The 14,693-nt window shown below is 41.5% G+C and overlaps 2 protein-coding genes across 2 annotated transcripts in view; one reads left to right on the top strand and one right to left on the bottom strand.

Annotated features, from left to right (window-relative positions):
• Positions 1-740: 740 nt before the first annotated feature.
• The window catches only part of CUNH14orf39 (chromosome unknown C14orf39 homolog), a 56,606-nt gene continuing 42,653 nt past the window's right edge, over positions 741-14,693 (top strand). The window contains exons 1-2 of the mRNA XM_039864288.1: positions 741-1,485; positions 2,192-2,421. The gene's annotated coding sequence lies outside the window, so the exon portion shown is untranslated. The remainder of the gene's footprint in view (positions 1,486-2,191; positions 2,422-14,693) is intronic.
• SIX6 (SIX homeobox 6) lies at positions 1,126-3,531 on the bottom strand. Its single transcript, XM_039864307.1, has 2 exons — positions 2,456-3,531; positions 1,126-1,373 (listed from the first exon to the last, which is right to left on the bottom strand). The coding sequence occupies exons 1-2, from the start codon at positions 3,025-3,027 to the stop codon at positions 1,205-1,207; spliced, it is 741 nt and encodes a 246-aa protein (XP_039720241.1). The 5' UTR covers positions 3,028-3,531; the 3' UTR covers positions 1,126-1,204.

Below are 14,693 nucleotides of genomic sequence, written 5' to 3'. Positions count from 1 at the left end.
TTCTTCCCCCATCTCACTATATTCTTTTTGTTGAAAATAATGCATTTAATTAAAATCTGCTTCTGCAGCAGGAAGATGCTCATCTAGATATTACAACCTCTCCTATCTTCTTTTGTCTAATTTTAATGAGTTTAACCTTAAATGCAGTATATGCTCACTCTAGCATGATCATGGTGCTTACTGCTTTTGTTATGGGAGGGGATCCTCAAAGGAGATGGAAAGCCTTTCTTATTGCAGAGACTGTGTCAGAATAGTCTTACATTTTTATGAACTAGAACTCACTATCAAGTCCCAGAGTTCGGCTTCCTAAATTTTTCTTGAAAGCCTCTGACACTTAATAAAAGTGAGTGTCAGGTGGATAAGCCATAGTTACCTGGGCTGGGAATGTGCAGAGTTACATTATAGGGGATGCTCCTGTTGCCAATTTCTAGGTTTAAATATATCATACACATATATACATATATACCAGCCTACATCCATACACTCAGGCAATTTGATTTGGGAGGTGGTAACAGACCTATTACCATGGATTGTTTTAAATATACCAGGAGACATCGGAGAGGCAAAATATATCATTTGCACTAGGGCCCTTGCTTGCTTGGTGAAAGAATGATTTTTTTTTTTTTTTTTTTTTGGTGGGAATCTGAGAGCAGCTCTCTTAATTAAGAAAGACTGCTCACTAGGTTTTTATTGTTTGGCTTCTTCATACAGAACCCCTTGGCTCCACCCTGCGCCTTTAGAAACAGCAAGTTTCCAAGATACAGAAAAACCTACCACGGCAGTCTCTTAAATAAGTAAATAAACAGCATATATATGTTTTGTTTAAAAAACTTTAAAGCAAAAGATACATATATAACAGCGTCCTTTCGACGTGAAATACCCACGGGAGATTCAGGGCAGGCACTCAGCGTGCAGTTCGGGTTCCGAGGCGTCTTTGCAGCAAAATCCTTGGGAAGAAGCAAAGCAAGAAGAACGTGGCGCTGGGTCGGGCCGCTGTAGTAGCGGCCAGAGGGAGCCAGTGGAGCCCTGCAGGCCATGGGGTGGACTCTGCAGCCCGAGCTCGCAGGTTTCTCACCCCGAGTCCCTGGCCACCCAGCTTTGCACGCGCTGAATTTGCTTGGTCGCTCATCTTCCCTCCTTCCTTCATTTTGCTTGTCTCGTTTTGTACACTGTATTCTGTTTCTGAGCGTGCTGGGTGGGCAGCTCAGATGTCGCACTCGCTGTCACTGGACGTGATGGAGATGGCCGAAGTGGCTGCCTTGCTGGATAGGCTGGCTGCCGGGCTGGCGGCGGCGCCCAGCACCTCGGGCGTACCCTCTTCCTCAGCTCTTAGCGCCCTCCCGGAGCCCTGCGACAAGACTTGCTGCTGGAGTCTACGGGGAAGGAAAGAAATACGAGTCACAGCGTGTAATATAGCCTCCCATTGTCCCCTGGTCAGCATCCTTTAAGACCAGCGGTCAGCGGCTCTCTCTCAGACCCGGGCAGGTAAGCGGGTAAGGTGAGGCAGCAGAGGCCGGGCAGGAGTCCGAAGCCGCCTCTCCGCGGAGCTCTGCAGTTGCCCCATGCTCCTTCAGAGTCCTTTCTCCGCTCCAAGTCTCCCCGGTCTTTGGGATGCTGGGCTCACAGGGTCATTCCTGGTTGGCCACCTTTGAGAGATTTACAATACTGTCAGGATAAATGAGGTGTGGGTGACAAGGACAGAGCAGGCTCTGGGACAGGGGTCCCCCTTCCTAGCTTGTGTCTGCTTGGGGCGGACACTTGTGCCAATGGCCCCCAGGCCCGGTCGACCCAAAGCTAATGGCAACAAGAGCTGCCTGGGGGTTGCAGGGAGCGTTTGGGCCTCGGGGGAAGAGGCTGGCCAAAATGTTCGTCTAATTGAGATCCACACGCTGGAGAATGAAAAGCCACAGCCGACTAGTTTGCTCTTTGGAGACTGGGCTGCCCACGCGTGGGAAGAGAACTGGACTTCTCACTTATTAGAAACAGAAGTTAATCAAAAACTGCTTTCATAGCATCAGAGAAAGATGCATCTGGGCTTTTAAAATAACAATAAGCTGCCACATTGCCGCTAATAAGCCAGGTTTCATTTAATAACAGGAGTCTGGACCAAGGCTGACAAAAATTAACTTTGGGCCATGGGGTCCCTAATCGTTTCTGGGATTTTAATTTTATTTCTTTCTCCTCAATGCAGCTTTGATTTGGTGACTGGACCCAGATGCTGGAGCGACCCCCCAGGCGCCCAGAACGAGAGGGTGGGGAACCACGAGCCTGAAGGACCTCCCCCCCACACTCCCGCGCCCAGAATCCCAGGACGCAGGGGGGCTCATAACCCAAGACCAACCTCACTACCAACTCTGCTGAAGCCAAGTCTCCAGGCCCTTGAGTAAGGATGCCCAGGGTGCGGTCCCCGCCTTGTCCCAGGTAAACTCAGGGCGTAGAGGCTCTAGGTACCGACCTGTTCTTTGCGGCAGCAGCCCGGTCCCTTTGTCGGCGGTTTTTGAACCAGTTGCCCACCTGTGTAGGGGTCAGTCCAGTTGCCTGGGCGAGCTCACGCTTTTTGCTGGGGTTAGGGTACGGGTCCTGCAGGTACCATTCCCGTAGCAGATGTCGCGTGCGCTCCTTGAAGCAGTGGGTCTTCTGTTCGCCGTCCCAAATGGTGCGCGGCAGCGGGAACTTCTTCCTCACGCGGTACTTGTCCACTGGCCCCAGGGGCCGTCCACGCAGCTTCTCAGCCTCCTGATAATGCGCTTCGAGCCACAGAGCCTGTAGCTTGGAGTGCGACTCCTTGGTGAACTTGTGGTTTTCCAGGATATGGTAGAGCTCTCGGTAGTTGCCACCATGAAAGGCCACGATGGCTCGCGCGCGCAGCACCGATTCATTCTTGTTGAGGGCCTCGCAGGCCGCCGGGGCCACGGGCAGCGACCAGAGGAAGCGACCCAGGCGCTCTACGTCGCCACTCTCCTCCAGAGTCTCGCATACCCCCGCCACTTGCTGGGGGCTGAAATTCAAGATGGGCAGCTGGAACATCGAGGCAGCGCCGGCGGCAGCGGGACCGCTGAGCTGGGAGAGAGACACGCAGCAGATGCCCGCGGTCCCGTTCGGGGCAGCCGGGACGCACCTCTGGGGCGGCGGTGGTGGTAGTGCAACAGCCGGGAGCGAGATAGCAGGAGGGATTGGAGGAGGTGCCGGCCCCGCGGCTCGGGTTCGGCTCGGCTCCGTTAGGGCACGAAGGCAGGCGACGCGCGCCTCTACTGGGGTGGGTGGATTGGCGGCGCGGGCGCCATGGAGACCCCCTGTCAGTCACTGGCCGGCTCTGCCAATCAAGACTGCGACAAGGGCGTCTGAGCCATTTCAGCACCTCCCCGCTCTCGACAGCGCCCGCCGTTCGCCCGAGCACTTTTCTTCACTATTTTGCCGAACCTGAAGGAGGAAGAGACTTGCCAGTGGCTGGCGATAAAGAGAGAGCGGCAACATTTCAACTCCCTTCCTCCCAGCCTTGTTCCACAGTCCTTCCCCCCCGCCACCCTCCACCCCCCCCAAAAAGAGGCAGTGATGCTACAGGAATCCACTTTGGGAAAATGCACTGCCTGGGACGGGAGGTCTCCAGAGGACAAAGAGAACTGGGCCAAATCGAAATCCTCCAAGAATTCGCCAAGTTTAGTTGTAACGGAACAGCAAACTGCAGGGAGCGCACAAATGGGGAGGGAGGGAAAGTGGATCACCTCATTTCTTCCCAGCAACCATCCCTGCATGCCTTTCCTCCTTTTCCAGCTGCCAAAGCAGCCGACTGGGAAGAATCTGAAGCAGAAGGAACAGGACCAGGGATCTGTAGAAGAGGTCAGTTTGGACGTTATCCTCATCACCTTCAAAAGCCTCCTGAAATCAAAGTATGAGTTAGAACACTCTCACAGCTGATAACACAGGTGCTGACCATGAAGTCAAACTCTAGCAAGAAAAGGACCATCACCTCCAAAAGTTTATACTTTTCAGCTTCCTCCCTTCCCCCAGTTTAATGGACTTGAACAAATGTGCAGCATAGCCACATCTAGAGTGAGAAGTCATTGGTAGGTCAGAACAGCAACTTAAAACCTTATTTTAAAGATCTTTTTAAAACATCTGTTTACTCTTTTTCTTGCAGGCTAATTTTGTCCTATCCTGTGTTAGAACATTTAACTCTTAAGCAGAGTGTGTGTGTGTGTGTGGGGGGGTATAAACTCTAACCTTGGCCTTTTAGCCCAAAAGTAATTAAGTGGAAGTAAAATAGAGAAGGGGAACCACAGCAATGGGGGAGGGGAGTAGGGGAGCGCTTCCTAAGTCTTTGAGCAATGACTCCTCCTGCAGAGAAGAGCCTTCTTGGCAGCTCTGCCTTCAGAGCAGCAAATGGAATTGGCAACTTTTATTGATTTCCAATTGACGTTCACATCATACCATTTTCTGAGGCCTGGGTCAAAAGAAACCACAATCTCACCTGGGCCTTTGACTGGGGGTTATTTAGTTTGAAGAAAATTGCAAGAATAAATCCAACGAAAACGCCAGGAAAACCATCTTTAGGAGTTACATCTCTAGAAAGGAATCAGATAGGAATGTTCACTGTGAACTGGACTGAGCCAGGCTGTCTTTTCTTTAGTATCAAGTACAATTTGTATGTGACTTGTACAGCTCCGGTAAATCAGAAGGCAGATAGATAGCACAGATGGTTGGAGGTGTCGGGTCAGATCATGCTACGCCTGAGTGCAGGGCAAAGCTCGTTCTGACGGAAAACCCTGATATTATTTTCACAGATCTTCGCAGTTCACTCGAAAAAAATAGCAGAGGGGAAGAAATAAGCCCTGCGAGCATTTACATTATTTCTGTGAGATTGCCAGACACCTCAACAGAGAGGCTTACTTTTCTAAGAGCTCATTTTTCTTGAAATGTGACAGGGCAAGAGCAAAATAAAGAGGGCGATGAGGATAATGACAAAGCACAAACCTTTTCTAGCTTGGGGCGACGTCCGAATCTGCCGGAAGGACAACTTTTAGGGAGAAACCAGGCCCACGACCCGCGGCGTAGAAAAGCCTGCGGGCCTTGGGGACCGAATCAGGGTGTAGCAGGGGACCCCGGGAGGGCTGCATTCCCGGAGCTTCTGGCCGTGGAAGGAAAGTATCTCCCGGCTCCAGCTTCAGAGATTTCTTAATTTCTCCCTCAGGATGTCTCCCCTCCCTCTCACTAGCAGAATCGCTTCACTCTTCCCCTCCGCGCTCAGAGGCCGCTGCGGTCCAGGACCCCAGAGCTGCCTCCTGCAACCTGTGCGCCAACTCGGCTTGAGCAGAGAAGTTGCAGGTGCCCCAGGGGACCGGTCTCCCTGCGCCCTTTTGCTGCATAGTTTGAAAGCAGCGAATTCGGAGAAAACTGGCTTCTTACCCTTAACTTTTGTGAGCGAGTTGTTAATTTTCCGAGTCTAGATGCCCAATCCAGGAAATGGGAATATTTATCCCATTTCTTGGACAATAGTTCTGCAAATATTAGATGAGAGGGCGCGTTGGCTTCTGTGTGTCTGGGGCTCTCAGACGACTAGGACCGAAAGCATTGGTTGACTGCGCTGGAGCTGCGGGAAAAGGGAACAGGCTGCGGGCGGCAGAGTCCGAGGCCCACGGGATGCGGCGTCTGGGCGCTGGGCAGGCGGATCTGGCAAGTGTCTAGAGGCCCGAGTCTACTGTCAGGAGAGCTTACTATCTTTGCCATCGCAGGGAACTTCGTTTAATTTTGTTAACTTAAAGGAAGTAAACTAACCTGGGGCACAATGGAATCATGTATTCGTTCATCAGCTTCACTTGGGGAAAGGACAAACAGAAGAAATATGTGAGCCCGCATCCCTGGAAATGAGAGAAGCTCCGCTGAGTTCCTTAGAAATAACCCCACTGTGGAGAAGGCGATGACCCACAACCCACCCGTAAAGTACACTTCTCTTGGGTTTGCCAGGAGAAAGCTGGACTTTCGAATTGACTTCCTAATTTTATAAAGGGTGGATTTTTACCAGTTTTAGAACTTTCTGCCCTACTCTCCGCCCCCCAGGAAACGTAGAAAGCGCAGCGGCAGCTCTTGGCCTCTGGCCTATCTGGGCAGCTTTGCTACTTTCTGCGGTTGGTTTGCAGCTCGTAGATTTGGGAGGCCTTGGGCAAATGCTAGATTCTCGCCGGGAATCTATAGATGTCTAGTCTGCTTTCTGCAGACTAATAAAACTCAGAGTTTTATTTTATAGGAAAAATATGGAGGAGAAAAAAACATGCAGAAGATATTGCCCCCAGGCAGAGTCTATGTCTAACTGTTCAGTATGAAACAGCAGGGCAAAGTGACCCCAGGGAATTGTGAGGTTCATACCAGAAATCTTCAGAGTTCAGTCTGGAACTTCTTGCACACTTCGTTTTGCCCCTTTGATTTTCCTTTCTAGAGCAGAGGGACACGTGGAGTACTGGATACACCCTCCTGAGGGATTTGCCAGTGGAGAGCACTGCATAGAGGTCAATACATCCTTACCTCTGGGTTCCAATCTCTTGCTTGTTTTGTCTTGTCTCTTGTCTTACTTTTTCTTCGATTTTTCCTAAATCAAATGTCTGTGGAATAAATGTTGTCTTTGTCTTCTTTCCTACACAATTTCACATAGTCAGGGATTTTAAAAATGTAGTAATTGAATGTATCTGAATTCCTGGATAAAGACATTTGTGCGGCATGTAAGAGTCACAAGCTGGAAGACAATGAGGTTCCAGCCTTTTGTGTATGTCCATTTTGACTTTGGGGGGGTAAAATCTTGGTTTCCTTTTCCTGGGCCTCAAAGCTGTGTGTTAAGAATAATTTTTTTTTTTTAATCTAGAAAATAAAAAAAAGGTATTTTACTCTTTTTGGAATTACAGTATTTAAATTTCACAATCTCAAACATTTACTAATGAATTTAATATTGTGATTTTCAGATGATGTTATATGCATAAATATAGGTATATTTGTTTATGTATTTGATAGTCCCGATCTTCAGATTGTGGAATTAATTCAATATCCTAGTTTTAAAGTACTAACTATCCTGATAAGCTCCTAAGGTAGATTACTGTATTTCATGCATTCTACCCCTATGGGTATACACCTTGTAACAAAGAACAGAGATGCCTCTTTATTGTATATTCCTGAGAACAAACAGCATTTGAGAAATGTTTTGTAGATTTACTGGCAATGTAAAATTAACTGGCAAGAAAATATTACAATTCAAATACTGATACAATTTTAAGAGATTAGGATATTTTTGTTGTAATTTGCAAAATTGTTCACCAGCCATTTTTTTTAATGATGTAAAATTGCTTTTATTAAGTGGAGGAAATTTTTATAAGTTTTAATGTGGGAAAATGTACCATTTGAAAATACGATTAATTAGCAGTAATGTTTTTAAAAAATGTTAGGCTGACTATGCAACTCTGTTTTGACCTCTTGATTGTGGTTGCTCCTAGATATTTGGATGAGAATTTGTATTTAAGTCAAAGAGTATAGTAAAGTCATAATCCTTGTTTAAACTATGGTCTTAAATTCACTTTGTCTCTCTCTTTTGCTTCTGTTGGGACAGCTTAAATCTGCACAGGGCTAGCTATGCCATAGGATAGCTTGTTTAGGGCTATATATCAATTGGTGGGTTCCTGTGTGAAGGATTAATGCTTAAAAATGTAACCAGTGTGTCACTTATAGACACTTTATTATCAGTAATGAAATATTAGTTGAATGGCTGAAAGAATGATTAATTCATTGTTCTCTACTAGAACATTTTTTTTTCACCAGCAGATTATTTTTGAGCATTTTCAAATCCAAAGTATCTTTCTAAAATACACACAGAAACCTTAAAGTTCAATGAAGTGAAAAAGTATAAGGTTTTTATGTCCTCTGAGATGAGCCAAACATTATCACAATAAATTTTATGTGCCATATCTATGTATTAATTACATATATTATATGTATAGTAAATAATAATTCCCTTCTAAATGCTGTAAAATCAAATAGATGTATTAGCCTCTAATAAATACCTTAAATTCTCTGAGTTGATCCATTTGGTAAGCAGAAAATACTTTCTAAAAATTGTGTTATAAAAAATACATTTACATGGCATCTTACTTTCAAAGCAGAAAATCTCAGCACAAAGGGCAATTTTACTTTCCCTTTCCAGGGGACATTTAACAATGAAGCTATTTTTGGTTGTCACAACTGGCATCTAATGGGTGTAGGCCAGAGATACTGCTAAACATCTTAACAATGAAGAGGACAGCCCCCCACAACAAAATGTTAATAGTGCCACTATTAAGACCCTGCTTCAAAGGATTTCGAATAATCAAGAAGGCAAAGACATTACTAACACCTGCTAAAATTTTGTTTATTCTAAAGTTGAAGCACTTTAAAAGGATCAGTGCCCTTTTAATTTTACGTTAGATGTAGGCCACAGCAACAAAATTGGTACCTAAGAACCCACTGTAATTTTGTTTCTTTTTAAAATTTACTGTGAATGATACCTATAGTGACAGAATACTTAAAAATTTAAAAATGTCTCTAGGAAAAGTGGGATTTTATTTCTATCATGTTCCAATCTATGTTCTTTGAATATTTGCTGAGATAAACAACAATGGTTGAAGGTTATTGCTCAGGCCTTCTCCATTTTACGAATGAATAAAATATGAAGACCAAAGAGGTTAACTGATTACTCATATTGCACAACTAGTTAGTAGCAGAGAGAGATTTAAAACACTGATTCAAACTTCTGTCCATTATACACCTTGATTTCCCTATCAAGGAAGATGGTATAATTCTAGTTGAGTTTGAGTGCAGAGGATTTGAATCACACATAAATATTTGTTGGTGACTGTGTGTAAAGTTCTATGCTGTTTCCTGTTCCTGTGACTTTCAGAGTTTGGTGCACTCTAGTTCATGGATCTCTGAGAGATTTAAACTTTTCTGGGTTTTGTCAAGTGGTGTACCTTTGCAAGCCTTAAAAAGTCCTTAAATCTCAAATGTGGCTCTGAAACTTCAGTTGTCTTCTTTGGGTGGGGGTGGGAGTTGGAGCCTGAGTTTACTGAAGACCTTTCTCTGAGCCATAACACTATGTATTAGCAGGACAATGGAACTGAATCCAGCCTCTTGGGGAAGAGAGATTGGACTTGAGATTCTGTAAGGCTTGGTTTAAGTAAAAAAACAAAACAAAACAAAACCCCTTTAAATTCTTTTGTCAGGGCTTTCAAAAGAATAACAGTGATGCTCACTAGCATTTCTATAATTAACAAGCTGTCAACATTTCTATTACGACCACAGAAGTCTATTACAGACCACAGAATTGTGGTAAATGTTTCTTTAGGTCTGAAATGTTAGCCTTCATCTTCTTTTCAGCCTAAGGGCAATTTTTGAAGCCAATTTTGTTTCAATCATTTTGGATCAGTTGTGTGGTAATTTTGGAAGTGCAGATGCTCTAGGCCCACCTATTGAAATAAAGATTTTTAAATGGAAACACAGAGAGGAGTCTGCTTAAGCCCCAGTGGGGACCAGCTGCAAAGCTCTGGCAGGGAATTACATAGGCAGACAGTGGGAGTAGATTTGGAAAAAATTAAGGGGCTGAGAAATGTGTGCATGTTTTCCTTAACAGATTATTTTTCTCAGCTTCTTCAAACTATGGAATTTTAATCCTCCCTTTTTTACTGTTTTGTATTTTATCTGTTATTACCTTCTCTATTATTCCTAGGTTTTGGTGAAATTAATATAAGAGAGTTTGTAATTATAGTTATTATAATTTAGGCTGAATTGATTTTTTTGAATTTTAATATTTAATTTTACCCTTCATTTAGTTAAATTTTCTTTCTACCTCTCTTATCTCCTTTCTCCTTTCTACCTTTTTATCTTTACCAATCCTTTTCATGGACTCTGAAAGTTCATATTTACCAATGATTGGTAGTTCTTTGTATTGTAATAACTTGTATTTATTTTCTCCATTTTCTTTTCTGTTTGTTCCGACCATGGCTTTTTCTGTTTCCCATTCTCCACTGCCAAATACCTCCTTATTAAACTAAACCTTGTTAAAATTGTGAGGTAGACAAAAGCAAAGTGTTCGCTCTCGAAAGTAAATGGGAGATGGGAGTGATTCTCAAAGAAGAGGGATATAGTGTCATTATAATGATGTTTCAGGGCCGTGATGCTTCTCAAGCTAAGCTTCATGGAAGCAAACAAAATAGTAAAAACAGCAAGGATGTGAGATAATTTGAGTTTAAATTATTGCATTAACCACATGATTTTAGGCTACCGTTTTCTTTTTGAATATACTTATCATATAGAGTAGTTGTGGAGATTAAATGAGATTATGAATAACTATTCCTTACATAATAGCCTGGCTTATTAGTAAATTCTCAGCATGTGTTAGTTCCTCTCTTGTGGGAAGCAATTCATTTAATCTATTCGTTTGAACCTCTATATAAATGATGTCTCACTTTCCATCTTGTTTTGGTCTCATAATCCTTTGGTGTTCTGTTTAGGTCTCTTGAAACTTTCTAAGCAATAGGTACTTTTGAGGTTGGCCTTCTTGTTCTGTGAACCACTGTTTTCTCAATAAGTTAGTCTATAGAAGGCAATAGATAGTTTTCATGAAGTTCCCAAAATGCTTACAGTATTAGTTTCCTGTGGCTGCTGTAACAAATTGCCGCAAACTGAATGGCTTAAAACAACAGAAATTTATTCTCTCACAATTCTGGATGCCGCAAATCTGAATTAAGGTGCTATGCTCTTTCCAGAGGCTTTACAAGAGGATCAGTTTCTTGCCTCTTCCAGCTTCTACTAGCTGCGGGTATTTCTCAGTTTGTGGCCTTATCTTTCCAATTTCTGCTTCCTTCACACTCCTCCTCTCCTCTCTCCATCCCCCCTTTCCCTTCCCTTGCTCTCCTACCTGTCTCCGCAAAAACTCCCTCTATATTTTAAGCATGTAACTGCATTGAAGGCCTACTTGTATAATCCAAAATAAGCTCCTTCTCTCAAGGTCCTTAACTTAATCATATCTTTTGCTATATAAGTTGATATTCACAGATTTTAGGGGTTAGAAAGTGAATATATCTTTGGAGTTCCTTTTTTTTTCACCCTATCACACCCACTTATATGACAAATGTATTAGTCTAAAATGTTTCTTGGAAGTAAATGGAAAGAATTGAAAATGATAAGTGGTCAATCTACAATAAGGAAAATAATACTTTTAGCTCTGTTTTTATAAATTATAGACTTTTCACCTCAACATTCAGTATCAAGAGCGACAAGATCCCAAACAAAAGACAATTTTCATTAATTTCTTCATTTTCATATTGAGCTTCCCTTTGGACATTAACTAAAACAAACGACTAAAGTAGTAGATTTACCTCATGGGATAAGATAAAAGAGAAAATTTCATACCTCTCCACATGTGTTTAGTATAGAGTGAATACACATTATGGTATTATGTTGAAGTGTAATTCACAGATATAAGAAGAAATTTACAGTTTATTTGTATATTTATGTCATTGAATTGAAATAATAATTTGGAAGTGCTGTAGTATTTATTAGTTTATCAGTGGTTATCTTTCTCTGCTCTTTTAATTGTTACATATGACTCTACTATTGTTTATAAACAAGACAGTTAATACTTCCTCCATAAAGATGCACTTTTTCCTACCCTGACACTACTTTCCTCATTCTTCTCCGCAAACAAATAGGATCAGACTTTTACAGTATCTTTACTTCCTCACTTTCCTCCTCCTCTGTTACCCCAATTCCAAAGTGTTCTGACATGGTGTGGTACCTAGAGTTTTCTTGGAGTGTTTTCCCTTCTGTTTCAAGAATACTTATTTAAAAATTATGTCACACAGTTCTGGACAGTCTATTTTTATTATAGGCACACATATAGACACACATTCTTCTCCATTCTTCCTTCTGCTTTGGTTTATTTCTTGATATTTAGATTCTTTTCTCATTTTCTTCCTCTGGTTTGCTATTTTTCCCCTACTGGAAATATCTTTTTTGTTTTGTGTTTTTTTCTTTATAAAAGCAATACATGTTCATTGCAATAAATATACATATACTAAGGTTATATGTAGTCATAGGTGAAAGTTTTTTATAATGCCCTTATACCAGAGATAATCACTATTAGTGCTTGGTGCATACTTTATAGTCTTTTTTCTACATGCACAGATACACATTTTTTTCCTCCCAGAAATGCTGTCATGTTATCCATATTGTTTTATAATCTTTTCTGTGATAATATTTTGCTAACATTTTTCCTGATAATAAATACATGTTATTATTTTGAATAGCTGCGTTGTATTCTACAGCATACATATCATAACTTATTTAGCTAGTGGTTTTTGATGTTTGTTTAAATCGTTTCCATTTTTCACCATTATAGACAATGAAGCAATGAATATCTTAATGCATTGTCATTTTTTCCTTCATATTCTCAAAAGTGAAATAAATGGGTTAAAGGGTTTGCATGTTAAAAATTGATATGTATTTCCAATTGTCATCCAAAAGGATTTTTACCAATTTTTACATCTTCACATACTGTACAAGAGTGCCATTTCTCACACACCTAGGCCATACATAATTCTTCTTTTAAATCTTTGCCAGATTGATAAGTGAAAAATGGTTTCTTATTTTTCAAAATAGGTATTTCTTTGATTATTATTAAGGTTATGTGTTTACACATATTTATTGGCCATTTACATTTCTTATTTTGAGAATTTCCCAATTATATTCCTTGATTGGGATGTTTGTTCTTGTTATTCATTTGTAATATCTCTTCAAATTTTAAGGATACATTTTTTTCTTGTCATATATTGCAAGTATTTCTTCTTAGTTTTTCACATGCCTTTTAACTTTATGGTGTTGTTTCTCCTATAGGTTTATAATTTTTACATAGTCAGATTTATTAAATCTGTTTCTGTCTTTGGTGTCATACTTAGTACAGCTTCCTTTTCAAGTTATAGAAATAAACTGTATTTTCTTCTTCTACCCTTCCTAGATTAAATACATTTTTAAACTTTTTAATCATTTGGATTTATTTTAGGGTCTCATGTAAATTTGGAATCTAACAGGTTTTTCCCCCTTAAAATCATCTTCTAATTCTCCTGCCATTATTTATTGCTTGATGCATTCTTTCCCCATGTATTTGAAATGTCACCTTTAAAAATAAGTTTCTAAATATACATAGATATTATTCTGGACTTTCTAGTCTCTTTCAATGATATTTCTACTTATCCCTATGGTTTCACTACTGTAGTTTAAATACATTTTAAAATTTGATAGGGTAAGTTTTTCTTTAGCAATTTTTAGGAAAGTTCTTTGGCTATTCTGTGAGTATTTTCTTCCAGATAAACTTTAAGGTCAGTTTTGTCAAGTGTCTTTTTCACCACCCCAAAGAGTCCAGTGGGAATTTTCGTGCAATTGTGTTGGTTTGCAAACTGACCCCATATATGGAGCACAGAGAGAGATCAAAGAAAGACATAGACCATTCCAGATTGGTAAGTGGCAGGTTTAATGAACAAGGGAACTTATGCAATTTGTCTTGGCCACTGCAAGATGAGTAGATCTCTATACCTGCCCGACAAATCTTAGAAGTTATATATATAGAGGCCTTCACAGGGTTCAATAATGTATTCAGTCCAGATGGTCTCAACAGCACCTTACTCTTTCAAGGCTATGTCCTTGAAAATGGCTCCCATTTTGGGAATGGTAGGCAGAGTATATATTCTAAGGACAAGGGAGCCTCCAGTTGCCTGGATCCAGCTTGTGGGTCATGTCCTCTCAATGACCTCCAATACTCCATTCCTCATAACTGGCTCTTACAATCTTACGCAAGCTCCTCTTCCATGGTGTGCCCTAGGTAATTAGCAAGGGGTTTCATTAGCATGGAGGTGGCTTGTACCATTCTGGTACATCCTATTGCAAATTCCAGTAGATGACACTTTTCTCAGGTGTCATGGGGCTTTGGTGTTCTCAGTAGCATAGTGCATTGATCAATGGTGAGAGTTGGGGCAATGGCTGTTTCCTGAAACTTCCATATCTTTATGGAACTGGGTGTCTTGGCAGAGGTCCCCAGTCTGGCACATGGGGCAATGAGCCCTACTAGTTGATCATTGAAATGTATTAAAGCCTGGGACAGCACTTTAGTCCATATGGCTAAGGTGGTTTTACATGTTAGTAATTTAATCTGCTGCTTTAGTCTATTTTAGTCTATTTTTTCCTTTCTACCAACTCTGCGGCTTGCAAATTATAGAAAAGATGAAACCTTCATTCAATGTCATGTTTTTTTTGTTTTTTTTTTTGTTTTTCTCAGTCTTGAATATTATGACCTTTGAAATATGACCCCCCTGATAAATAAACTATTTATTTAACGAAAGAATCTGTGCATGGGACTTAGTTTCTCTAATTTCCTAATGATAGATATCTGGTTTGCATGATGACAGGGGAAAGCTTGGGTTAGGCCAAATGCAATATCCGCACAAACCAAGGCATACTTAGAACCCTCACTCAGAGAGAGGGGGCCAATATAATAAATTTTTCTTACCAATTGGAAACTTCAGTGGCAGGATGGTCTCCTTCAGTGGCCTCAGACTCCTTTGGTAATTGCCTCAGGTATTGTTTAGAACACATAGGACATGCCGTTACTACATTAACCAAGTCACTGTATATTA

This window comes from Pteropus medius, unplaced genomic scaffold (assembly GCF_902729225.1).
Source record: "Pteropus medius unplaced genomic scaffold, Ma_sr-lr_union100, whole genome shotgun sequence".
Lineage (NCBI taxonomy): Eukaryota > Metazoa > Chordata > Mammalia > Chiroptera > Pteropodidae > Pteropus > Pteropus medius.
This window is presented reverse-complemented; position numbering and strand designations above follow the sequence as displayed.